The sequence below is a fragment of the Gambusia affinis genome, linkage group LG01, assembly GCF_019740435.1.
Source record: "Gambusia affinis linkage group LG01, SWU_Gaff_1.0, whole genome shotgun sequence".
Lineage (NCBI taxonomy): Eukaryota > Metazoa > Chordata > Actinopteri > Cyprinodontiformes > Poeciliidae > Gambusia > Gambusia affinis.
The window spans coordinates 33,532,449-33,559,659 of record NC_057868.1 but is presented as its reverse complement, the minus strand read 5'-3'; the positions used below and the strand labels follow the sequence as shown (position 1 = coordinate 33,559,659).

General features: G+C 36.1%; 5 protein-coding genes across 7 annotated transcripts; 2 read left to right on the top strand and 3 right to left on the bottom strand.

Moving 5' to 3' along the window:
* The first annotated feature begins 775 nt into the window (after positions 1-775).
* Positions 776-3,371, top strand: LOC122839601 (CMRF35-like molecule 3). Its single transcript, XM_044131337.1, has 4 exons — positions 776-820; positions 907-1,272; positions 2,579-2,630; positions 2,804-3,371. Exons 1-4 carry the CDS (start codon positions 784-786, stop codon positions 2,925-2,927), a joined length of 579 nt encoding a protein of 192 aa, XP_043987272.1. The 5' UTR covers positions 776-783; the 3' UTR covers positions 2,928-3,371.
* Positions 3,372-5,938: 2,567 nt separating this feature from the next.
* LOC122839609 (cell division control protein 42 homolog) lies at positions 5,939-11,488 on the top strand. 2 transcript variants are annotated; one of them, XM_044131349.1, is made up of 6 exons: positions 5,939-6,062; positions 6,620-6,760; positions 6,842-6,914; positions 7,626-7,735; positions 9,294-9,491; positions 9,652-11,488. In XM_044131349.1, the coding sequence occupies exons 2-6, from the start codon at positions 6,656-6,658 to the stop codon at positions 9,739-9,741; spliced, it is 576 nt and encodes a 191-aa protein (XP_043987284.1). In that variant the 5' UTR covers positions 5,939-6,062; positions 6,620-6,655; the 3' UTR covers positions 9,742-11,488. The 2 variants fall into 2 exon arrangements, with proteins under 2 accessions (XP_043987284.1, XP_043987294.1); XM_044131359.1 differs by having other exon boundaries at positions 5,951-6,062; positions 10,293-11,488.
* On the bottom strand, positions 10,943-16,431 carry LOC122839593 (F-box only protein 6-like). Its single transcript, XM_044131324.1, has 6 exons — positions 16,104-16,431; positions 12,874-13,123; positions 12,656-12,770; positions 12,453-12,548; positions 12,100-12,229; positions 10,943-12,032 (listed from the first exon to the last, which is right to left on the bottom strand). The coding sequence occupies exons 1-6, from the start codon at positions 16,179-16,181 to the stop codon at positions 11,862-11,864; spliced, it is 840 nt and encodes a 279-aa protein (XP_043987259.1). The 5' UTR covers positions 16,182-16,431; the 3' UTR covers positions 10,943-11,861.
* Positions 16,432-17,130: 699 nt separating this feature from the next.
* On the bottom strand, positions 17,131-21,169 carry LOC122839573 (F-box only protein 6-like). The gene is made up of 7 exons (XM_044131294.1): positions 21,062-21,169; positions 20,776-20,926; positions 18,533-18,782; positions 18,325-18,439; positions 18,149-18,244; positions 17,930-18,065; positions 17,131-17,852 (listed from the first exon to the last, which is right to left on the bottom strand). The coding sequence occupies exons 2-7, from the start codon at positions 20,854-20,856 to the stop codon at positions 17,706-17,708; spliced, it is 825 nt and encodes a 274-aa protein (XP_043987229.1). The 5' UTR covers positions 20,857-20,926; positions 21,062-21,169; the 3' UTR covers positions 17,131-17,705.
* A 729-nt stretch (positions 21,170-21,898) lies between these two features.
* Positions 21,899-26,080, bottom strand: LOC122839561 (F-box only protein 6-like). 2 transcript variants are annotated; one of them, XM_044131280.1, is made up of 7 exons: positions 25,916-26,073; positions 25,701-25,783; positions 23,614-23,863; positions 23,407-23,521; positions 23,225-23,320; positions 23,004-23,139; positions 21,899-22,926 (listed from the first exon to the last, which is right to left on the bottom strand). In XM_044131280.1, the coding sequence occupies exons 2-7, from the start codon at positions 25,779-25,781 to the stop codon at positions 22,780-22,782; spliced, it is 825 nt and encodes a 274-aa protein (XP_043987215.1). In that variant the 5' UTR covers positions 25,782-25,783; positions 25,916-26,073; the 3' UTR covers positions 21,899-22,779. The 2 variants fall into 2 exon arrangements, with proteins under 2 accessions (XP_043987215.1, XP_043987208.1); XM_044131273.1 differs by having other exon boundaries at positions 25,701-26,080.
* Between the last annotated feature and the right edge of the window lie 1,131 nt (positions 26,081-27,211).

Here is a 27,211-nt window from a genome sequence, read left to right as displayed (position 1 = left end):
TGGAAAAGTTCATCATTGTTCCAGTTCTTTTTCCATTTCTGAATAACTATGCAGAACTGAGAAAAATGATAAAGAAATTGTTCACACAAAAAAAATACTGTGTGTGGAAATTACATGGAGTGTTGATCAACTGGAAAGAACACTGTCTACTACATCAAACTTTACATGACGTGGTTTGACCAGTTGGTAAAGAAAGCTGGAGTAGCTCAGCTGGTGGAGCAGGAGCAACTGAGTTGTCCGGAGTTCAGTTTCTGTTCTAAGGTCATTTGCATGTCTTCCCCTTTCTCTCACCAAACTCTTTCCTGTCAAATTAATGTTCATTAAAAGCCAATAGAACCTAAAAAAGTAATTTTAAAAAAAGAAAGCTGTATGGAAAATGTAGACTGAACAAAGTCCAGAAATTTAATTAATCTCACAGAAGCATCAAAACAAAGTAAAGATTCCTCAGTTTACAAGGGAAGTTTTGATCATAACATATGATTCATCACAACATCAGTCCTTTGGGAAATCCCAGCACAAGATCAGAATACCATGTAAATAATGAGAAAAGCAACCAGAGCAGTTTATCACCAACATTAAACACTAATATAACAAGAATAAAGTATGATAATGTAACTTTGCATAGCTCAACATAAACAAATTCATAAACAAACATAGACTTACACAAGTAAACTTTGTCAACCAGCCTGTGAATAACTTTGTTGCATAATTATAAGGCATAAGAGGAAGCCTCGAGTTGCCCAATTTGCTGTCGTACTTTCCATTGTTCCCCGCAGCCACACCATGAGAACTTCAGCTTGTTCTGCCGGCAAAATTTGTGGTAATTTTTTCAGAACTGAAACAGATTAATAACAAGAAATACTAAAATGTTTGAGTATTTAATGGTACTGACTTTGTCTTTTGCAGTTCCTGTTCTCTATCTTTTGTTGCTAATGAAGAATAAAGTGGACTCAGCTGATCTGTTGGCGCCAGAAGAAGTAACAGCATCACCCGGTGGATTGGTGAAAATCGCATGTCAGTACAACCTTCAGTTCAAGGAAAGACCTAAATACTGGTGCAAAGGATCCATTTATGAACTGTGTAGAATACTGGTGGAAACAACCAGGAAAACACAACGTGACAGATTCTTTATTGCCGACGACAGGGAAGCAGGCGTCTTCACCATAACTATGACTTCACTCATGGAAAGTGATGAAAATAAGTACTGGTGTGTAATATCCAGATCTGGAAGAAACGTCTACAAAAGTGTCAGGCTTGTCATCACTCAAACAGGTATTTGAATCAACACAGACTTCCCATTATAACATATAGGATGGCGAGTCACTCCACTGAATTTTGATTGTTTTTGCTTTGATTTTACGTTAATGTTAACCTGTAAAATCTAATATTTAGGGGGGTTTTTTGAGAGAAAGATTTGAACTCAAATCTTTTCTAGGGGGGAATCATAGAAGATCTGTTGGTGTTGCCAGCTGTCATATTCTAGTAACAATTATAAGCAATAGCTCAACAGAAAATCCAATTTTAATCATTTTTAATGCAAGGGTTAGGTTAATGTGTTTATCTTAATATATCTTGTATTGTCTTAAAATCTGTGTGGGGGACATGTGCTTGATGACAAAATTCTAGTAATTGTTTTTCAATATACTTTTAAGTTTTGAAGAAATAATGTTAAGAATGTAATTTCATTCAAAATATGTTACTGTGTTTGTCATTTAATTACACTAATTGTTAATTTTACAACCCCCCAAAAAACACAATTTTTGCTAGTTTGGTTTGACAAAATATTTCTGAAAATATAGTGCAATAAAATTGTCTCAATGACCTTTAAATTGAACAGTCTTGAAAGGTACACTCTTAAAAGTTCTGGGGCAATCAAATTTTTGGTGTTTTCTGGTCCAGTCCCGTTCCTGATGTGGATTCTCTCAACCCTTGGTTGGTTTAAAACACCAACATTAACTTTATAGCATTTTAAGCCCCCAAGAAAGTGATTAATGTTTTGTTTAGGTTACCAAAGATTTAGTTGATATTTGGTTTAACACCCTGTGTTACAATCGCTAGGTTGGGTTTTGGTGACGCAAACTCTACATCCAAATGTTGAGGAACTGCATAGCAACAGTGAAGACAGCTGCACAATACTGGAGCCCACAACATCTTTATAATGACTAGGACTATCACTGACAATAGCAAAATTAAAATTCAACATATAACACAGTATAAGCTATTACTTGTCTGTGTTGACTTCTGAGTAATTCAGTGATCAAAATATAGCTGCTGGAAAAATTTTTAGCTTGATTTAGATTTTGGTAAAGCTTGATCAGACTGTTGCATGGGTCATAATGGTTATCTGTAAAATATGTGCTTCTTTTTGTTTTTTCCCTAACCCAACAAACTGGGTAATTTTTTTTTTTAACAAATGTTTGATTAAAACCACCCAAATTCTGTCTCAACACCACAAAATGCTGAATTTTCCGTTGAAGAAACAAGCATAACTGTTTTATATCTGGTATAATATTGTGAAGTTTGCTCATTAATCAAATATTGTAAATTTATTTTTGATGCAATATGTTGTTTTCTGCAGCTACAACACCAAGCACCACAAAAAGTAGCTTCTTGACACAGCAGGAAACAAGGTTGGTGTTAAAAATATGTAAAATTCATGATGAAAAACATATTGTTGTATACTCAGCAATTTATCATTCATTTCTAAAAAAAAAAAAAAAACATGCTTAAAAAAACAATGATTTTCTATGTACAGTGAATGTAAACTAATTGTGGTGCATGTTTTATTCTATGTTTCCTCTAGTCTGTGGGCATCTCTACGGTGGTTTCTCTTTTTAGTGACATTGGGGTGTTTGGCAATGACACATGTGGTTGTCTGGAGGATGGAGGCTTCAAGGAACCCAGAATCAGAAATGACTGATATGTAAATGAGCTGGTTTCTGGGTAAATCATAAGCACAGTCATCTGTGATATCAAGAACAGTGGAGAACAAAGGACAAAGAAGACATGGAGTGGACATTCATTTAGTGTGTGAACACAGGTTTTACATCCTGGTTCAAAGGATGTACCAATTGGGGAGACACAACACCAACAATTGTTTTAAGTCATGTCAAAGGCATTTATTACAAAAAACAAAAGTAAAGAAGGATGTTGGTGACAACTCGGGTGTACCGGCCAGCGTAAGCCCAGGAGTCGCAAATCAGGAGAGCCTCTTAATGGCAGGTGTGCTGGAAGTCCCTACTACATCATTTGGGAACACCAAGAACTCCCACGTTCCACCCAGGGGTGCCCAAAGTCAGTCCTGGAGGGCCAGCATCCTGCATGTTTTAGTTCTCTCCCTGGTTTAATGCACCTGGATCAAATGATGGCTCATTAAAGGCCTAAGAAGAACACTGACATGCTGAAAAAGTTGTTGGTACTACCATGGAGAGAACTAAAACGTGCAGGATGCTGGCCCTCAAGGACTGACTTTGGGCACCCCTGCACCAGGCCTTCTGTGGCAGCAGGGGACTGTCACAGGAGGAGTATGGGGTTCCATTTGTGTCAAAAATATGTTTGTTTGATATCAATCCAATGGGATAGGATCTATGCAGATGTTACATTTTTTAATGTAAGTATTTAAATTGATGAACTTTTTTATTTTCGAGGCCTTAAAGAAACTTTGGTTAATATTCCTCTGAGCAGAGGAGTGTTTTTGTTCCTCTTTTGACTTGTTTCAGTTTACAGAATAACAGTAAACTCTCAGAATATTCTCTATATCCTGAGAGCATTCTGTAATATCATGTAACAGCATAGTGTTACAGCCTCTCGGGACATGCAGGTAAAACCATAAGTCATAAGCCACACTGTCTACTAATCATAACTTTCTTTAAAATTCTTCAAAAAAGTAAGTTATATTCTGTAAAACAGACTGATGGTTATTAATCACGTTAGATAAATGTCATACTGTCTCAGCTGCAGCTACTGAAAGTGAAGTAATTGTGAGTCTTGGTTATTATAATCAAATTGTTTATTATTAGTTTGGATTACATAACATGTTTGCACAATTTCAATTACTTATGCAATCTAATACATCTTCTCTTGGATTTAGAAGAATTATTTAGAATCAATTGTTTTCTTTACGTGCAACACAGAAGTAGCAAAATACCATGAAAATAAAATTAAAGCAATTCAGTTCAATTCAACCTTATTTACATTAATTCCTCTGGTTTTTTTGCATTTGTGGCATGTAATATGCCTGAGAGAAGCGACTGCATCAACAAAACATGTCTAGGCCACTAGAAAAAAAAAAAGTTGAGGTTAAATGATGTCAGCTGCTGTGGATATTGTTTTCTCAGCCAAATTCAAAGAAGGTTACTGAAACAGAAAACACTCAACCACTTACACTGAAGCTTTAAGAGGTTGAGTTGTCAATGTAATCATTTTTTCTGCCTCTAGTAGCCTTGAAGAGATCAATTTTCTGATATCTCCCTGCAAGTAAAGGAAAACAATATTCTCAGTCCACTTTCACCGCCCTCTAACAGTGTAGAAAATCAATAAATTTAGAAAAAAAACAATTTTCTGTGGTTTGTTGCAGCATACATACACACTTGCTTCCTGAGGATACAAATATATTTCGCTATCAAAACTATAGTACAAAAACAGTAGAAATTTAGAAATTAACAACCAGCAGTAATTTTAAAGGCACCAGCAAGACATTTATAGTAATATCAATCATGCTCATTTTGAATACTGTTTATCACCTACAACATTTGTCATTGTCAGGTTTTTTTTCAGGTCTTTTTTGTCAATTTGTTGTAAATTGTCATTTCTTCACGATAGCATGTATCTCTCAAATGTCAACTACTAAATTTAGAAACCTCTAGTAACATCACTTGAGGCAAGTGATCCAAATTTTTATTGAGCATTTCCTTTTGTGTCAGTCCTTTTCTTTACTTTTTTAAAAATCAAATCAGTGTAGCTCAAATGCTTTAAAATCTGTCAAAAATAGTTTGCTGCCATAATATTTACAGGTGCTGACACAGCAGCTTGATTTTTTTGTGGAACCTAGTTTATTATATTGAGTCACTGACTTGCAGCATTCATGCCTTCTGGTTAAACATGTAGCAACATAGTTGTTGCTACATGCTTTGCAGCAATGTAGCAATAGAGGAAAGAAAAACACATCTGTCGTGGCTGATTGTAGAAAATACACACAAAAAAGAAAGAGAAGTACTTCCTATGCCAAAAAAACGAAAAGTTAATTGCAGGAGAAGGAGAACATTGTTAGCAGCAGTTTCTCACCTAATGCTCCCAACCAGGAAGATGTCACCGCTATACAGAACCCCAGGCCTAATGTAACTTCTGAGAAAAAAATAAATAAAAAGAAAACATAAAATTAAGAGTTGAAATAACCAAATAATGCAAATTGGATAGAAGGAAGTAAATGTAGCTGAGAGGTCTAAGGTCAGAGAAGTGGTCACCGGTCTAATGATTTGACTAATAAATAATTAGAATCAAACTGTATTATATATTTGACATCAATTGGAGATTTCCCAAGTGCTACGGCATGAGGTTTGTTATGATTTAGAGCTGTATACTATAAATAAACTAAATTCAAGAGAATGGACTTGAACTTAGTTATAAGAAGGATGCAAGGTCAGGGGGGTTTGAGGTGACATCACCATCCCTGCTGCAGGAACCACTTGGAACCACTCGCAAGACATTACACAAAGTTAGCTAACATAATGAAAGGACTGTGCTTTAAAAAATATGTGCATCCGGGGAATGATTTCTAGTTTGTGATATAAAAGGCACGTCCACCGTCAAAATATTATCGATTTATAACATTACATTTAATGTTGCAATTTAGGTGTCGCTTTCGCTGCTACTTTGTGAAATATGTAAGTTTATAGTGTGCTGACAGCGCCAGGAGATTTATTTTGAAAAAATGTTTCCGGGATTATTCAGTGCAACTTGACATAGTGGACGTGAGGGGCTCGGCTATCTGACTGAACCAAGTTTCAGGTCGCTGGTGCCAACGCCCGGCGAAAACAGCCAACTTATCAAGTACAAAAACGGAGGTACGTAGCTTTATACAAAACCAACACATATATCTAAAGTTATTTGATGAGTGGGCGTTTATTACAGTCATTGTTTTGGATATTGTAGTTTGCTAGTACCAGCAAAGTCTACGCGGAGACCCAAACTACCGTTACAGACTGGTGGCTAAGCTAACGTACTGTTAGCACTATGTGGCATTAGCCAGCACTGCAGTAGCTTAGTTTGCTAAACGATACAAACGAAGGTTTTATGTTCCATTTGCTAATAGCTCAACTAATCAACTAAACAGGATATAGTTATATTTTAGAACTACTCCTAAGTAGTCAATTCAGCTAAGTTATTTTGCGGACAAATTATTGTTCTTCAGCTAGTGTTAGCTTCAAGACAGCTTTGATAATCATGGGGTGTGACTGAACAAGTCAATGCTGTCTTTTCTTGGCATCACACCGGTTTTATCAAGTTGTTTTTCGGGATTTTGAAAGGCAGGGCACACTACAATTTTATGTCCAGAGTTTGACTTTATTCGAAAATGTATGTCGTAATCAATGTAAGCTTTCTCCTCCCCCTCTTCCTGCAGCTAACGTAATTGTCAGCAGCAACCGAAAGCACAGAGATGCAGACTATCAAATGTGTTGTTGTTGGAGATGGAGCAGTGGGAAAAACCTGCTTACTGATTTCATACACCACCAACAAGTTCCCTTCTGAATATGTACCAACAGTAAGTTTTATTGTTCAGCCTATTTGAAAGATGAATTTGAAAGCATGACCTGACTGTGACCATTTCACTCTTTGATTGCAGGTGTTTGATAACTATGCAGTAACTGTAATGATCGGGGGTGAACCATACACCCTTGGCTTATTTGATACAGCAGGTATATATATATTATTTTTCCTTAACATGCTAATTAAAATGTTTTTTTTTTCTTCATTATGCTAAATTTAACATCATATGCACTTTCTCACAAATTAACTACAAGTTGTGATAACCCTGTCTGGAACTGGCATGTGGTTGTTTTGCATTGTTTAAAGACACGCATGTAAAATGAAATAGATTTGTAGATTTAAATGTTTCTGTGTAGGGTTAGATGTTAATTATTTGCAATGAATTTCCTCAGAATGTATATGTTTATAGGATAAAGATGAATTTGACTATTTTTGTCTGGTAAAATGTTCAGATTTATTGCTATACAAATAAACTGAACAGAGTTATACAGGATCTGTGGAGATACATTATTTACAGACACTAATAAACGTAAATTATAATTAGATGTAGACATTTGCTAGAATAGGAAAAATTCCACAGTTGTGTGTTTGTGCAGCTGTGGACACAGAAACTCTTCTTGTGTCCTATTTTGATTTGGTTTTAACATTGCAGAAATGTTGGTATACCTGTATGTCCAGACAGGCTTTCTGTTGTATGCTGTAAAAACAGAACAACACAAAACTCTTAAGAACTATTTCTATGTTAGCATAGGTTTGTTGCATTGCCTGTGGTCTATGACTTTTAAAGTTTTGCCATGCTAGAAATTTAGTGTCTTTTTTCTGAGAGATGGCATGTCAGTTTCTGTCTTGTCTGTGTTTAGGTCAGGAGGATTACGACCGGTTACGACCACTAAGCTACCCTCAGACCGATGTCTTCCTAGTCTGTTTCTCTGTTGTTTCACCTTCCTCATTTGAGAATGTTAAAGAAAAGGTAAGCAAAAAAAAGTTCATTTAAAATAGGGCTTAGACACTTAAAAACCTTAGTAAAACTATTTGAACTCTTTTTTTTATTATTATTTATAAATTAATTTCATGGTTTAGATAGACTTAATGCAAACTGTTTTTCAGGAGTTTAGGTTTCGGTTACAGAGCATTTGTCCAATTTATTCATGTTAAAATATTTCTAACTTAAATTGCCATTTGTTCTAGTCCATGTGACTTTAAGAAGTTACTTTCTTAAATCCTTGCCAGAGTTCTGTAATCATGTGCTGTCATCTACAAAACTGTAATAAAAACATGTCAAATGCCTTCAGAAAACGAGCAGATCAAATAAACTTGACCTACAATGTCTTGGGCTAAGTTCAAACCCTCTCATATTATGCAGAAATTGTACATTGTAGACCAATTTGTGCTTAATTAAACTAATTAAGGCACACAATTGTGCAGCTTCGCCTGAAACTGATGAACTAATATAACTTCTGCGATATGCCAAACCTGCAAGCGCTCGCTTTGAGGAAGTCTGGCTGCGTGCATTCTGTCTGCACCATGAGCGACGCTGCATCCATCTGTCTCCCATAGTCAACCCAGACATGCTTCAAGGCTTTCAGTTGATAGCTTTTACTTGCACTGTCAGCTCCCAGACTACGATCCCCAAACCAAATCCAAGCTGGACGACGGATGCAAAACAAATCTTAAACAAACATTGTTGAATACATTGCTAACTTGCCTCTGAATTTCTGTCTCACAATGACTTGCATTTCCTTTTTCTTCGTCAAGTAACATGTTTGGTATTTAAAGCTGCTGTAAGTATCTTCTATAAACATGTTTTTTTTTTACCTATGCGTCTTAAAACTGTCACTCTGGCATGGCAGTATAATAAATATTAGACAGTCAGTGGAAAAAATAAAAACAAGATCTCAAGCACAATTATGTATGCACTTTCCTTATTTTACCCATTAAAAATAAACCAATAATTTTCCCTGTGATTGTACATTGTTAATTTAACAGATATCAACAAGAACTTTTACCCACAGGAAACTGCAGAATTTGGGTTAAAGGAGAAGAAAAGAACAAATATTAAGCAGCTAAATAGTTTTCTAGTTACCTTCTGGTAAAAAGGGAAATATTGAGAGAAAAATTCTCTAAAATAACAAAAAAGACTCCATCACTAGGGATGACTAATATGTTTGATTGTGAAGGATAAGAAAACAATCTTCTAATCCTTTAAAACAATCTTTTAAATTAAAATACAGGTTTTGAGATCAACAGTATCAGACTGTGTAGCTAAAGTTTTAAGTAATGCATGTCAGTTTTACTCGACACAGAATGTTAATGTTTTTATATCTGTTCATACAAAACAAACGGTAACATTTATTTTATTTAATGACTGAAATAAACATTTCAATAACTGGATTTTTGGAGCACTTATTTGTGACATCTTTCGCAAATTGAGCAGCGAGTACATGACTTTATTTATAGAAGCATCTGTGTGCTTCTGACACTCTTATTTAGCCAGAGTAACAATTTTATTTGTCCCTTTCCTTCTCCAGTGGGTTCCTGAAATCACCCATCATTGTCCCAAGACCCCGTTCCTGTTGGTAGGCACTCAGATTGACCTCCGTGATGAACCCTCCACAGTGGAGAAGTTGGCCAAGAACAAACAGAAGCCAATCACCCCTGAGACAGCAGAAAAGCTGGCTCGAGACCTTAAGGCAGTCAAATACGTGGAGTGTTCAGCCCTGACTCAGGTAAGACCTGTTTCTACTCTAAACCCTGCATGTTTGCCATCCTTTCAACAGCAATGCTAGAAATACTTTGACCTGTCTTTTGCTAACAGCTTTCGGCTCTAAACGCCATCTAACACTGTATGTGTCCGTGTGTTTCTCCTTTCTTTGTCTTTTTCTGTAGCGGGGACTGAAGAACGTATTTGATGAGGCTATCCTAGCCGCTTTAGAGCCCCCTGAAACTCAGAGAAAGAGAAAATGCTGCTTGTTCTGATGTCTTCTTGCATTTTGCTTTGCCTCTTGATTGTCTGCTGCTTTTTCATTGTAAAGAAACGTCTCACACTGAAGTAACCACAAACTCTTTTGAAGTTGAAAACTCTGTGCCCATCAACCTTTTTTTCTTCTGTTCCTGTGTGCTCTCTTCTCAACTTGGCCTAATCATAGTTTTTCACGCTGCCTAAGATGGTACGAGTGCCAACCCTTCAGTCTCCTTTTCGTCCATCTATAAGTGGACACGACTAAGATTTTCTTTTTAAAGCGCATTATGTTCTCTCAGTACAACTTATGTTATATTCTACAAATCCATCTAAGCTATATTCTGTCTTGGACTGAGTTTTTCTCGACTGTTGCATCAAAATTTTCCACTGACCTCTGTCATTAGACGCCTTGATCATGAGGAGAATCTTGTTTAATGTTTGAATAAAGGAAGATTTTGATTCCCTCACTCAATTTCTACTCAGCTTTCTTCTGCTCATACAGTTCAGTTGAGATCAATTTGCACTTGGAGGTAGCTTTGTTTTGAATAACAATATTTTGTTTCCACAGAAAGGATTAAAGAATGTGTTTGATGAGGCAATACTAGCCGCCCTGGAGCCTCCCGAACCTAAGAAAAGGCCTAAATGTGTTCTGCTCTAAGATTCTTCGCTGTTTTCTTCACGTTTTTCCAAAACTAGGTTAACAGTACTGATCTGGTTTTCTGCACAAGGACATTCCACCGTTTTTTGAAATGTCATGAGATTTTAGCCTTCCCACAGACGTAACCTAAAAACATTTAATGTGTTAAATGATTTTTAAACTTCTGTTATTCTGTGCTGGGTAATTTGATACCGCTGGTCAGAACCAATATGAACTCTTGACTGGTTAAACCACCAATTAACTGGAGGTGACACATTGAAATAACTACTCAGTTTGACCTCAGTGTTGCTTTTTATGGAGAAATATCAGGAGAACAGATTAAATACTTGTTTTCTCCACAAAAAGTTCTTGTTTCAAGTGTCACAAAATTGGAATTCTCACATCGTTTTGTATTTTGTTAAAAATATGACTTTAAATAAACGTGTTTCAAACTGTAACATTCTTCCATCACCAGCTTTTACATTAGCAATAATATTCCTTATTTTGTCTTTTAAGATTTAAAATGTCTTTTAATCATTCCAACATGGCCTTTAGGAAAATCTAAGGAATGCAGTGGATGATTTTTTTTTTTTTTTTTTTTTTCCTTTACTTAATTCTCCATCTTTGTCCTGGTTTTTCCAAGACATGACCTGAGAAAATAGGCAGGAAATATATTTCACTTCCAATTGTAGAAATATTGATTTGACATTTTTTTTTTGCCAGAGAAATGTTCACAGCACTTAGGTCAAGCTTAAATCTTCATTTTGATGACTCGGGTATCTCAGTTTACAGGCCAAAGTTTTACAACCAGTTCAGTTATTTGGTAACCTCAACATTGCTTGCATCTCATCAGTAACAGCTTGATGTTAAATGACAGAACCAATGACATGTCTTTTCCATGCCGAATTTTTAAGGTGAATTGTTGAAGTGACTTGTAAATATAGTAAGAATAACTTATTTACTGAATGAAATTGTGCATTACTCATGAGGTTTGAGAAGCTGAGACGGCTAACCTGAAAGATGTTTTTTCATTGTATTCAACTTGACAAAGTTGTACTGTATCTTGCTTGTGATAAAAAAAAAAGCACAACAATAAACCAGTATTATGATTAAATCTTCAAATAACACATGTTGTTCTGTATCTTGATAATTACAAAGGGGAAAATTACATTTTTACACATGTGGACAAAAGAGTGGCAGGAAGAATACAACTTGAAGTACAAGACTGCTAAATGTACATAGTGAGCAGTGTGAACGAGCATATTTAAAAACATTACTACACTGGGTTATATCATTAAAAAAAAGACAGAACATTCCAAATAAATAGATTTAAAGTACAAAAATTAAAATGGACAATCTTGTAAATATTGGGTTTTAAAGGCCTTCCTACAGTTTAAGATGATCAAAATTTGATGTCTATTTTGCAGTTCTCTATAGCATGTTTCTCAAGTTAAAGGCCTAAAGAGTAATGTTGTGGAATAGTAGTTAAAACATGTCTTCTTAACCACTGTAGGGTTCATAATTCTGTTTGTCCAGTGCTGGACATAATTCAATGGATGTTTCTGTTAAGCGAATCCCATACCATCCTGCCCAGAATACAGAATCTTTACCGCCGTGCTCAAAGTAGACATATCTGACTCCTGGTCCATAGTCCTTAAACACATGGATCATCTGGGAGAGACATAAAGGATGTCATGCAAAAGATTTCTCAGGTTTTGTATCTACACTTGGCGCATACCTGTTTCCACCTGTGATTTTCCTGTTCAGGTAGGTGAATAGTACCGGGAGTAAATTTCTCAATAACCCTTTTGTTTCTGTGCAGCAGCTTCACAGACATGTTGTATTCACAGTCGCATCGAGGCGCATACCTAACGGGACGGAAACACAATTTTAGGTTCAGTTCGGACCCAGCAAGTGTATGGAATTCTTTTTGCATAAGTTTAGATTATAAGACATTGCCATTTGGGTGTAATGAAATTGAATGCAAGTGTCTGGTGTGCAGGTAGCTGTGGATCAGTCACAAAATATATTTTGAAGTGAATTCTGCCTAAACCTTTCTAATTACTCTCTGAGCCGAGATGTTTTTCTCACCAGTCGGACACCTTGATGTGGGGCTGAACCTCATCCATAAAAGCCTGGCTGTAACCCTCCTTCACCAAGTCAATGAGCTGTGACTTTGTGCACAATCTGCAAACAACAGTGAGGATTTACATGCACTCCTGTATATTACAACTTTTAATAAAAACCATGAGAAATTATTACCACATTCACAGAATTTTTCAGTTAACAATTACCTGAAGGAAGTTACAAAGTTTGTTTGTACTTCTGCATTCGGGTGTTGTGCAATAGGTTTCTCTACTCTCCATCCATCACCACCATTCCTTACTATCTTCCAATCCTTAAACTCATCTGCATAATCAAGAGGAATTAATAATTGTTTATCAAAGTACATTTCTTATGAAGCAGAAAAAATGGCGTTTGCTCCACCTCCCGTGACTTAACATCTGTTCACCTTCCCCTCTTGGATTCTTTATGAGATTTCTCCTTTTCTTGCACATGAAGTAAAAGAACCTCCAGTCGCTTGTTACTTTGGAAGATTCGTGCAGATTATATCCTTCTCTTCTGCACCTTTGTCTCCAGAGAGACTCGTTATCTGCGACATCTTTCCAATGATGGCAAACTAATCGACACACACAAACCACCATGTGGGCAGGCAGATTTAGAAAGATTTCCTCAAGGATGTCCAAGGGAATATTAAAAGCCTAGCAGGACAGAAAACAGAATTAGTAGCTCAAATTCCTAAATATTAGGGGGAAATTACATATTTTAGATTTGCTCAAAGCAGCTTGATTGAAAATGTGCAGAGTTTTAGACAACAAAAGTTAGAGAAAAATCACAAAAAATGTTTTAAAATCAGAGTTCACTACAACACAAACTTACATACCTGTGTGCCGACAACACAGTTCCTTCCATGTCTGAAGGTTTGCCAAACTATGTTGTAAGGTAAAGTTTTTGCAAAATCTGGATTACATTTAACTAATGTCAAGATGTAAGAATGGAATAAATTATTTAGTTTAGCAAAATTACTTTCTGTGGTCAAAGGTTAAGCATTATACCATTTTTAATAATAATAGTAAATAAATGCAGAAACTTAATATGTCCATCAAGGGAAAATGCTAAAAAAAAATCTATATTTTTGTGGAGGATCCTATGTTAATGGGATATATTCTGGAACATTTTAGCTTTGACATTTCTTCTCACATGATTATGTATGCAATTATACAGGCTACGTATAAACAAAGCTTGTTTCTATACTGGCTCATACTTTAATTTTTATTCACTATGTCTGTTGTCAACAGTAAATAAATAATTAATGATTATTATCAAATCAATAATTAGAATGGATAACGATACACCAACCTGGCTTTTCATGGAGGATGGGATTTTTTTCGTTTTTCACTTTGTTATAAGAAAATGTGACAGGTTATTTGATAGAGTTGTTCAGTGTTTCAACATTTTTAAAGAAAGCTGAATGCTACCTGGATATCTGAATGCATCTGCATAGACAGAGGACGGATGACTAACAGTGACGTAGCTCAGTTATCTCTCTTTTGAGGTCTGTGATTGTTTTGTTTTAGCCACCACTAGAACATTTCTAAGCATTAAATACTTTTCTTTTAACCAAGAAACTTGTCTTTGATAGGAAATAAGATCTCAGAGGTTAACAAAATAGTGTAGAAGTTTCAGTTTTTAAAAATCTAACTTTTTAACTAAGTTTTTTTTAACCACGTCAAAATATTTACACCTTTTTCAATAAACCAATGAAAATAACTTTATGGTAACATTTAATACAGCAATCAAAGCTTTACTTATTTATCAATTTCGACATTCGAATTATTTAACCCTCTGTGTGTGTCGTTTTTTGACCTGTGTTAGAATCAATGTGTTTCTATGCTACTACTTTTAGCTAGCTTGGTGTGTTTAATGTCACCCAAGAATTATTTCATGTTTGAAATATTTAAATTTTTCACTTTTTAAACATTTTTAGAAAAATTTGTAGAACATTTTTAAAACAAAATTATTTTAAAACAGCAATGGAACAATGTCCACATCCATTATATGTGTATGTGTGTAAGCATGGAGGGAATGGGGGGGGGGTCGTGTGTGAGAACTAGCATGTTTCTTGAAACTAGCTAACCAAGCTAGCTAACATTATTCTGTATTCTATTGTGCTATGAGTATCACGCATATGTGTGTATGTATTTGTGTGCATTTATTTAGTTTTTCATCCATCCACACATTTTCTTTCGCTTATCCAGGGTCGGGTCGTGGGGTCAGCAGCCTAAGTAGGGAGGCCCAGACTTCCCTCTCTCCAGCCACTTATTCCAGCTCCTCGGGGGGAATCCCAAGGAGTTCCCAGAACTCCTTGGGATGCCAAGAAACATAGTCCCTTCAGCGTGGCCTGGGTCTTCCTCTGGGGCTCCTCCCAGTGGAATGTGCCCTGAACACTTCAGAAGGGAGGCGTCCAGGACGCATCCTAACCAGATGCCCAAGCCACCTCAACTGGCTCCTCTCGACGTGAAGGAGCAGCAGCACTACTCTGATTCCCTCCTGAATGACTGAGGTTCTCACCCTATCTCTAAGGGAGACTCCAGACACCCTACTGAGAAAACTCATTTTGGCCGTTAGTGTCTGTGACCTCATTCTTTCGGACATGACCCAAAGCTCATAACCATAGATGATGGTAGGAATGTAGATCGACTGGCAAATCAAGAGTTTTGCTTTTTGGCTCATGACAGACCGGTACAGCGCCCGCTTCACTGCAGACACTGCGCCAATCTGCCTGTTGATCTCCCGCTCCATTTTTTCCTTATTTGTGGGCAAGATCCCGAGATACTTAAATTCTCCACTTGGGCACTACATCCTCCCTGACCTGGAGAAGCACTCTTCTTTTACGGGTCATTTGCATTTATTCATTTATTTATAGTATAGCTGTAAATTTTTATTTTATTTACTGAGATGATAAAAGAAAGAACTTTGAACACATTGATCAATAGGTTCTGCAAGGCATTCAACACAATCTCTTGGTTTTCTCATCCAGGGTGTCAGACACACGCACACACAAATAATACACATGCATAATAAAGTATAAGTAGTAATGTTAGTTGGCTTGGTCAGATATCTAGTGTTGGCCAACTTAAAAGAAGGCTAATAGGCTGATTTGTGACAATAATACTGTCATAGTACTCAGGATTGACACACACACACACGCCCACACACATTTGTGAGGTAAAAATAAAGATAATTATGTAAATGTTCTTGCTGTGTAAAATATTATTATTCAGGGGTGACACTTAGGACTCAGTGTGTATGGTTCACAAAAAATGCGTTCCTGACAGTCACAGCTGGTAAGAAACAAAAATTCTCATTAAATTCCATAGGAAATGAATGTGGGTCATTTTTGAAGACGGGGGTAATAATATAAAACATGCTATTTCTTAAAATATATAAAAGGTATTTGAATTGCATGATATCAGTAACATGTTTCTTGAGGAATACCTGCAATATGAAGGGATGAAAATTTTTCATTACAAAGATATTGCAAAAAAAAGAAGAAAAAAAGACCTCGTGTCTTTATTTCACGTTGTTTTATCAAGCTTATGCCACTGATCATTACTAATTGTATTTGTCCTAAAAACATTTCCACTTCAACGTTGTGTGTGTTATGTTTGTTTTACTTACATACTTAGTTGAATCCCATCCCGAATTAGAAGATGAATTCCGTCTGACCGGTAATTTAGAGCTGAGCGCTTCACCCATAGTTACTGTCGCTTTGCTCGTCTCATCTGGAATAAATCGTCAGGACTTGAGACTTTCGTACGAAAACCGTTTTTGTGGCTATTACGTCAGTATAATACCACTCTAAACGTAAAATACAAGCCTACGTCCTACAGATGAGTTTATATATAGTTAAAGTAACTTAGCACCAAGCGAATATCTTTCCGGGCGTTTTTCCTCATGAGCTCAGCTCCTCTTTAACTCCGCCTCATAAATACGTGCGTCAGTGCGTTACAGTGCCTGTTCTAAGACTAATTTAAAGTAGACGCCGACCACCAGATTACATTTTAAATTTATACATAGGATATATTTAACCACCAAGTGATGATAAGATTATCACATCTCCTAGTTGTGACTTATGCACACTAAATACTCCGGGGTCATTAATAGGCCTACATGTAAATAAATGTATACATGTGATTCTAGTATGACGGTTTCCGGAGACACATTTCCACCACTTTATTATTCATGATGGGATTGAAAATATTCACGACACTGACGAAATGTATGTAAACTTCTGAATTTGAATATTACGAAAAATAAAACAAAAAAAAATGTTCTTGATACGATTTCTGGCATTTAGAAAATCTAAATAATTAAAAGTAATTCTAGCCAACCTAAAACAAGAGAACTTCAGTCTGATTTAACTTCCGGTGGTAAGAAAAAAAAAAGTGTGTTTATTAAGTGTATGTTAACTCTTGGTTTCAATTGTACTTAAATATTTCACAATATATTCAAAGGACTTTACTAGCAGCATAAATTAAAAATAGCTTTTAAATGGTCAGTTTTACTAAATCAAAATTTACATTGTTTTGTGATACTTAACATGTGCAAACTGAGTTTTAACCATAATACACACAATGGGGAAAATTACAACTGTCTAAAAACTTGAGAATCGGTGTGTTTGGAAACAGTACAATGACTACAACGGTTCAATATAGCAAAACCTTTTATTGAATCAGAAGCTTTATGAACACTCTGCTTGTCATATGGTGTTGCCACAAAAAATGTGATTATGAATCCTTTACACACAAGTAGGTTTCATAAGTACTTGCGTGAACTTATGAAACCTATTTACACATCATGTAAATAGGTTTAACATTGCAGAGACCTGTGTTTACAAACTTACTATGGTCCAACACCATAAAAATATTCATGACTGTCCAATGACAAATACTTCAACAATACTGTAAATAAATTATTTCCAATTAACATTATGTGTAAATAGACGTCACTTTGACAGCTGCATAAAATTAGGCTGTTATTTGCAAACCAAGAATATGCATTTACATAAAGAGCAAAGTTTGACGTTTCTCTTTATTCATAACACCACATAAAGGCATCATAACGTGAATAAATATTCAGCTAACATGTCAGAAAAAGCAGATGGTTGCATTTAAGACATAGCAGTTGGTAGAAAATTAACAATGTGGAACAGATGTGGAAATCTACAAAGAAGTAGATTTTAGATCTAAGCTGTCTTCCTAACACAGTTGCATCAAAGAGCTAGTTGTCCAATGCTGGGCAAACTTCAACACAGCTTTCTGTTACACGAATGCCAAACCATCCAGCCCACCACTTTGTGTCTTTACCACCGTGCTTAAAACGGACATATCTCACTCCTGGTCCATAGTCCTTGAAGACATGCACCATCTGAAAGAAGAAATAACATCAGTAACAAGAAGTTATTTTTGTCTGCAGTTGCATTGATCATTGTAACATGTACATACTTGATTCCACTGCTGATCATTCCTCTGAGGAAAGGAAATGGGCTCAGGACGAAATTCCTGGAGAACGTCTTGCTCATCATTTAGTAACTGCACACAAATCTTATAGATGCTTCCACAATCCCAGCGGGGTGCATACCTGACAATGGACAACCATGAACTGAAGTTTTCTTTTTCTTTGAGAAAAAAATATCCTAAATAATTTACATGCATATTTCTCACCAGTCGGATATCCGGATGTACGGCTGGAACTCATCCATAAATGATGGGCTGTAACCTTCTTCCATCAAATTGATCACCTGCTCTTTTGTGCACGATCTGCAGACAACAGATTGTATTCAATTAGTAATTACAACTTCAATTGTATAAACATGTGAAAACTGCTGGTGAATTCTCACTCATAGGAGGTGACAAAATTTTTCTGGACTGCTGGATTTGAATGTTTCACCATAGATCCCTCTATTTTCCACTTATCTCCACCGTTCTTAAGGATTCTCCAACCCCGAAATTCATCTAACAAAACAAAAGATGAGTATCTGTGGATTTTCTAAGACGTAGCAGGAAAGTAACTCTACTGTATAGTATTAAACAAATTGAAATTTTCACCTTCTGCTCTTGGATTCTTTATGAGATTTCTCCTCTTCTTGCACAAGAAGTAAAACAACCTCCAGTTGCTGGGTACTTTGGAAGGATCACGGAGATAATATCCCTCTCTTCTACTTCTCTCTCTCCAAAAAGACTCGCTGTCGGCCAGATCTTTCCACTGGCGGCACACTAATCGACACACACACACCACATCTTGGGGAGGCAAATTTAGGAAGATTTCTTCCAATATGTCCAGTGGAAGAGGGATGACCTGATGAGACAAAAATGGTTTTTTGTATTGTTTGTTCAATTTCAACCATAGACATTAGATTGTAGGATATATAGATTTTTAGCACCGATGACATAAAAGCCTTTAAGAAAAACACAAAAAGTAATTCTCATTTCTCCTTTTTTTTCTGTGAAATAACTTCATCATGGAGGTAAAGAAAATGAATGTCCACCTTTAGCAATTGCTGACTTTTTCCAGCTAAGATAGTCTTAAATGCCTAAAACGTTCTAATGCGTGATACTAGAGTAAATCTGGGAAGTTTCAGTAAGATGCATTTATTTACTTTATTTATAATATGCTTTCTCTTTTTTATATAAATTTTAAAGCCTATTTTTTGAAAGTTTGTCACTTTATCTTGACATGTCTTAAATTCAATTATGAAAGTGTAAAAAAGTACATTATTATAATTCCGATTAACGTATCTTTTGGTACAACATATACAGCGGATACAAAAGGTCCACATAACACTCTCCAAATAGTAAGTGTTTATAAACATCACAATGAAAGAAGAAAATTAGGACAAAGATAAATCATTTTGGACTTAAATGCAACATTTAACCTGTACTATTCAACTGCAAAAACAAATCTGTAAGAGGGGAAAAATGCAAAAAGTCAAAAAAGCTTTCTTCTGGTTTTTAGCAGTAATCATATACTACCGTCTCGGTACACTAAAGTTACATTTTCAGAACCATTACATTTTACATCTTGCTGCTTCTAGAGTTTAAGATTTATTTTATTGAAAACCCAGAAAAAAACAATTTTCTACAGCTGTACATAGCACAGAGTAGCACAGTAAAGCTTTTGCAGTAAACACATTTCCTTTAAACCGTCCACTAAAATGGGTATTTATTGTATAGGTTTTCTAAAGTATTTCAAAGTTAAAACAACAATACATAAATGTCATAACATTATCACTTAATAGTTAATGTCCTGTATCATTATAGCATCAGCTAGAATAATTAATATTTTCTTCTTTAAATAAATAAGTATGTATTTTTGTTGTTGTATTTCAGTGTTAGTATTGTCCTATTTTTAATTAACGTGATTATAAGCTTCCATTTTACAAGTTTTTAATCTTCCAATTTATAAGGCGACTTCATGATGCAGAACAGGACCAAAGAACAGTGAGAAAAAGAGAAACTTCAAGCATCTCTTAATGGTCAAAGCTCAGACCCCAACTTTCTAAGCATACAGCAACTTAAAATGGAGCAGCAAAATAAAATGGGGCGGATTATAATTGCTTGGCAGCATCCAGAACATGTTACTGGAATATTATCTCTGCTGTCTGGAAAAAGGAGTTGTGGACTCTTAAACAGAGGTTTCTTTAGATTCCGATTACTGGACATCGTTCCCCTCTACAGTGACACATTCACAGCGCACGCACACACGTTTGTCTCGCTATATTTGCAGGGACTTTCCATTGACTAACATTGACTCACCCTCACCAAAACTCAATTCAAACTTTAGTCCTAAACCTAACCCTTGACACAAAAACAGCATTTCTCCCTGTGGGGGCCAGGCTTTGGTCCCCACAAAGAGCAGTGAGTCCCCACAACGTAATATTTGTCAGGAAAAGGGGTCTCCACTATGCAGCAAATACATGCCCCCTTCCCCCCCGCCCCCCCACACACACATACACACACACACCACAGACAGATAAACTGGAAGGAAAAGTCCCTTGAATACCTCTATTAAAAGTAAAGTATTTCTCACTGGTCTCGGTTCACACACTGAGACATTTATGATTTTATTATTTTTAAAAATCATGACGTAAGATTTAACGTGACTTTTTCCTCGTGCGGATAAATCTGCGGATGACGTCTAGGGCCAACGAAGAAGATTCTGAACTTAATCTCAGAAATAAAAAGTGAGGGTTTTTTTTCATGCCCCTCGTACCTTTTCGCAGTTATCAGTAATTTGAATACAGAGCTGTGGTGAGTGGCTGTGTGTGTTTCAGTGACTCAAACAAACTTACAGGTTCACTAGAACTCTGATTCGGCGAAGGTGAAGAGTCGCTCCATGCAGTTCCCATCATGGTTAAATACGTCCTCTTCATGTCTGAGATAAATCCGAGCCTGACGTGTTTCTACAGAGCTGTCTGTCTATAATGAATGAGCAGCGGATCCCTTCAAAAGAGAAAGTGTCACTCAGTAACAAACAGGGAAGTGCAGTTAGGCTTGAGATAAAAGCAAACAACTCTCTAAAGTAAGGAAAAAAGAATAAACGCGAAAAGATGTACATTTTTTAAAAATGTAGCTTACATTTTACAGACAACTCCTCAGCTGTATTCCGGGATTTGATCAGTTTCGATATGAGCTTCATGCAGTAGTACGGAGCTAGGGAGCGCCACCTAGGGAAGTGGGGGTTTTATTCTTTTGAGATACAGTACGTCCCATGTTTCTGCATTCCCACCAATACGTTTTGCGTTCTCTCGTAAGCTATGAGTCGGTTCATGCGCAGCATCTTGAACACTAAAAATGTTTCGCTATAATATAAAGTTTTTGCAAGGTTTCTTCCATAACTTTTTTTACGTTAGGGGCCCTAATCTACACGGGTACAGATAGCCGCCTCTTCGGAAAAGACAGTAAAGCCAACCTGCACACGATTTTGCCGTGCGCGATGGCATAAGGCGTTACGGTGCCCTCCTTTACATTTATAGTCTCCTTTCAAAATGAAAGCGCACCTCCGGTTTATGGTGGATTCACCAGCGGTTATAGAAGTTTAAAGTTTGTGCTTATGCATTTGCAAAAGGAAATTATGTATATGAAAATAAATTAAAATATATTGTGTGCTTAAAAAATCCAGTAAGCCACATTTGCAACCTCAATCAAAATTGGTGACACTGGAGAGGCAAAAAATGTTTCTGATTGCATAAACAATACGTTACCAGTGACTTCCCTCACCTCATGGTGACATTTGTTCATCTGCTACTAAGTTGGAATATTCTAGTCCAAGTTTAAAATGTCTATACTTGTAGTTTTTAAAGTAGAGCAAATTAAAGATGCTCAAGATAGTGAGAAATTCATAATGCACATGACAGAAAAAATACAACCGTTTCGAATCCGTATGTTATGGAAAAGTACAATAACCACAACGAGTCTGTGCCAAAACATTTATTGAATCGGAAGCTTTTATCTTTTATCTCATATTTGTCAGACAGTGTTGCCATGAAAAATTTAATTATGAATAAGTTAGAAAAATAATAACGTTAACATTGTAGACATCTTACCCTACTATGGTCCACGTTTTACAAGGAGGTGGTAAAAATATTCATCACATCAGAAATATGTTAACAATAGATATATCATTTCAAATTATAGCCGAATTTTAAGTATTTAAAGTATATTTTAAAGGGATAGGCTGCATAAAATGAGGAAGTTTTTTTTTTTTTTTTACAAACCAAGAATATGCAAATATATAAAGTGCAAAGTTTGAGGTTATTATTAAGTCATTACACCACATACATAGGAGGCATCTTAACATGACTACACATTCATCTAACATGTACGTAGCAGCAGATGAACGCATTTAAGATGAAACAATCAGTAAAGAATAAATATGCAAATTAGTTTAGAAGAGGAATTAAGTTAGCGGTGTTGTCTTCCAGAACAGGTAAGATAGATACCTTAACAGAATGAAGAAATTCCAACGATTTATATTGCATTGGTTGTCTTAGTAAGTTAGGCCGGACTTTTTAATTCACTAAATTATAAAACATTAACTCAACATGAGCATAACAAAGCGTCTTTGTACAATTTAAACTTATTTTGAGGCATGTGTAGGGGCAATTTAACAGAATAATTAAACATTTGGCATCTGGAAATAATATGAGAATAAAAATCTTCCTGACTTACATGTTTTTTGTCAGAACATTACAGAATGAAGGAAAAATGTTTAGAAGGACATAAGGTAAAGATTTTTCCTAACTCAAGTACTCAAAAATATTCAGAGCTGTCTTCCAAACAGTCTCTTCAATAAGCTAACTGTCCAATGCTGGACAAACTTCAACACAGCTTTCTGTTACACGAATGCCATACCATCCAGCCCAGAACTGTGTGTCTTTGCCACCATGCCTAAAACGGACATATCTCACTCCTGGTCCATAGTCCTTGAAGACATGCACCATCTGAAAGAAGAAATAACATCAGTAACAAGAAGTTATTTTTGTCTGCAGTTGCATTGATCATTGTAACATGTACATACTTGATTCCACTGCTGATCATTCCACTGAGGAAAGGAAATGGGCTCAGGACGAAATTCCTGGAGAATGTCTTGCTCATCATTTAGTAACTGCACACAAATCTCATAGATGCTTCCACAATCCCAGCGGGGTGCATACCTGACAATGGACAACCATGAACTGAAGTTTTCTTTTTCTTTGAGAAAAAAAAATATTCTAAATAATTTACATGCATATTTCTCACCAGTCGGATATCCATATGTGCGGCTGGAACTCATCCATAAATGATGGGCTGTAACCTTCTTCCATCAAATTAATCAACTGTTGTTTTCTGCAGAGTCTGCAGACAACAAATTGTATTCACTTAATTAGTAATTACAACCTCAGTTGTATACAGACTCATAAAAACTGCTGGTGAATTCTCACCCATAGGAGGTCACATAGTTTTTCTTTACTGCTGGATTTGAATGTTGCACCATACATCCCTCTATTTTCCACTGATCCCCACCGTTATCCAGGATTCTCCAACCCCGGAATTCGTCTAACAAAACAAAAGATGAGTATCTGTGGATTTTCTAAAACATTTCAGGGAAATAATCCTCCTGTGTAATGTTAAGTAAAGGTAATTTTCACCTTCTGCTCTTGGATTCTTTATGAGATTTCTCCTCTTCTTGCACAAGAAGTAAAACAACCTCCAGTTGCTGGGTACTTTGGAAGGATCACGGAGATAATATCCCTCTCTTCTACTTCTCTCTCTCCAAAAAGACTCGCTGTCGGCCACATCTTTCCACTGGCGGCACACTAATCGACACACACACACCACATCTTGGGGAGGCAGATTTAGGAAGATTTCCTCCAATATGTCCAAAGGAAGAGGGATGACCTGGCAAGATCAAAAGATTTTTTTTAAAATAGTTTTCTAAATTTCAAACATAGACATTAGGTTAAGAATTTATAAGTTTTAGTATTGCAGACTCAAAAAGTAGTTTTTGGTGTATTGGGGCAGTAATAACTTAATCCTGGAGGTAAAACCGATTCAGTGTTCATAAAAAGTCTACATAACCCGGTGAAAATACTAAGTGTTTATAAATATCACAATTAAAGACAAATTATTTCAGACTTAAACACATTTGTGATGTACTATTCAACTGAAAAAAAAAATAAAATCTGTGTGTGGGAAAAAATTTAAAAAGTAAAAAAGCTGCAATAATTTGACAGCATAAATGTACACAGTCTTAATAAAATTCTTCATTGAGCCATTTTTTGATTCAATCTCAGGATTCAGTCTTCTTGAACTTCCATTCCTGATAGTTAATCTGGTTGTCTATAAAAGTCAATTGTCTTAGTAAGATATACTTGATTTATTTTTTCAGCACTGTAAAGCTTTTGCAATAAACACCTTTCCTTTGAACCTACTGAAATTGGTGGTTGTTGTATAGGGTTTTTAAAGTATTTCAAAGTTAAAATAATACATAAATGTAACGTAACCACTTAATAGTCAATGTTCTGTATTATTTTAGCTTCAATGGGAATAATTCACATATTCTACTTGTATGTATTTTTTTTTTGTTTTTAAATTAAGTTTATTTGTATAGCAAAGCATAGTAAGTACTTTACATAATAAAAACACAAAAATACAAAGTCTTAGAAGACACCAGAAGACACCACACAGTCAACAACTGAGAAAACAGTAAACATTACATTTTGCCAAGTGCTATTGTTACACATCAATATGCTGGTCAATGTTTCATTTATCATGGTTCAAAAACAACTTAGGTGGATTTTAAGTCTAGGTTTAAAGAAACTCTGTGTTTCGGCTGTTTTACATTTTTCTGGAATTTGTTCCATATTTGTGGTGTATAGAAGTTGAATGCTGCTTCTGCATGTTTTGTTCTGGTTCTGAGGATGCAGAGCAGGCCCGAACCAGAAGAACTGAGAGATCTGGAGGGTTGATGCAACAATAGCAGATCTTTAATGTATTTTGGTGCTAAGCCATTCAGTAATTTATAAACTGACCTCACTACTTTCTAAACAGTATTTAAAAGTCTATTCTCTGAGCTGCAGGGAGCCAGAGGTTGGAAAGACCTCTTTCCCGGAACTCTTTTCTGGTTGCGTCTTTCAAACCACAACCAGGAAGACGATGCGGTTTGTCTTTGTCTTCCTGGTTGTAGTGATAACGCCATCAGTGGGGTTCTGGATCAGCTGCAGCTGGAGGACTGATTTTTCAAGCAGACCTGTTGCAGTAATCAATGCGACTAAAGATAAACACATTGATGAGTTTCTCTAGATCTTTCTGAGACATTAGACCTTCAATCCTGGAAATGTGCTCCAGGTCTTTATTTGGCTCTGACGGGTCAGATCAGAGTCCATCACTACACCCAGATTCGGGGCCTGATCTCTAGTTTCTGGTTTAAATGTAATAACTGAAGCTGTGAACTGTTACTGAAGCTCCTTCCCGTCCACAATGATACATGTACATACATACCACTGATGGAAAAGTCCCTTTAATACCTCGGCCCGAACACTGTGACAACATTTATGCTTTTATTATTGAAGTACAATCAAGATTTAACATATTTTTTCCCCATGTATGGCGAGCCCTATGGCCACAGAAGAAGATTCTGACTTTAATCTAAAAAAGTCAGAATTTTTTATGTGATCAGCAATTCGAGAGTGGAGAATGGCTTTGTGTGTGCGTCAGTGTCTCTAATAAAACTTACAGGTTCGCCAGAACTCCGTATCGGCGAAGGTGAGTTGACGCTGTATGAAGTTCCCATTATGGCTTTAGTCCTCCTCTTCATGTCTAGAATATAAATCCAATTCTGATGTGTTTTACAGAGCTACAAACACGGAAGTGAAGTTAAACCCGAGATAAAAGCTACCAACCATCCCGACTAAAAAAATAATAAACGCGAAGATGCCTTTTTAACCTTACTTTTTTATTTCTTTACCCAAATATCATCACATTCGTCCGATTTAATTCCGGGATAAATATGTGTATGTATCCACTTAAAAATTAAACATAGTCACGGGTCTACTGTGGATATTTAGAAACGAGACGAATGCCTTTTAGGTCCTTGCTTAAACGGAAATACCGTCTTAAACGGCTCCTTAAAGAAAGGTTCCGGGCAAACTAGGTTCCTAGCTATTAATCCATGGGTCAGTGTTAAAAATGTCATGTTTTGGTCCATCTCAGGTTTGCAAAGCTTGACCATAAATTTTGTAAAATATTACCTAGATAGTATTTTTGGTATTATAGCGCTTCCAAAGCTGTTGCTTAGTCATAGTTATCACCTCAGGAAGTTAACAACCCCTTTAAAAAAATTGCATTTTTGAGACTGGTGTATTCTGGTTTAGGCTCATTGTATCAATGTTTGTCTGAGGTCTATGATAGTGTTTGGCATCTTCTTAAAAAAGACCCTCTTGACTTTTAATCAAGGCATGTTTTGAGTCTCTCTGACCAACACAGAGGTCACTAGAGCTTAAGTCAAAAAATAATACACATTTTTACACACTTTTTGCCTAAGCTAGATGCATTTCTTTTAGCTCATTGGTATATAAGACATCAGTGAACAACTGAAATACTCAATAGACTAAGGATTCAGAAAATGTCTAATAAACTGGTACTTTCGACAAGACAGCATACAACCATGCAGTAACATTGGTGGACCATGCAGTAACATTGGTGGACTAGAGAATCTCCTGAATATTGCATGTTTTAGGTACTTCCACTGCTGATGTTTTCTGTTACAGCTGATTAAAGAGCACTGATTAACATCTCAAAACAGAGAAACCGTCTGAAGCTGAGCACAGTAAAAGATTTTTATATTTAGGGAAAAAAATAAATTGTCCCTGGTGACATTTTTATAACAAAATAACACAAGCCCATTTACATCACAATGCTTTCCCATATTTGTTCCAAGGTTTTCATTTTTATCTACAGCCACTGTTACATAAAAATAGATTAAGACAATATTCAGAATGTATGTATTTGCATCACAAACATCATTCATTAATTCATTCAATTTAAAACTTCACACATCAGGTTATTATCACTCGATGTTGCAGTAGAGCAAATGAAGGACTGTGGTCCGACAGCTCAACACCTCTCATGAAACGTCACCTTTCCATCACTATGGATTACGAAAACAAAACTGCACCAAACACCAACCCCCCTCTACTGTCTTAAACTCCCATGATGCATTGTGCTGTTTTGGGAAATTGATGTCGC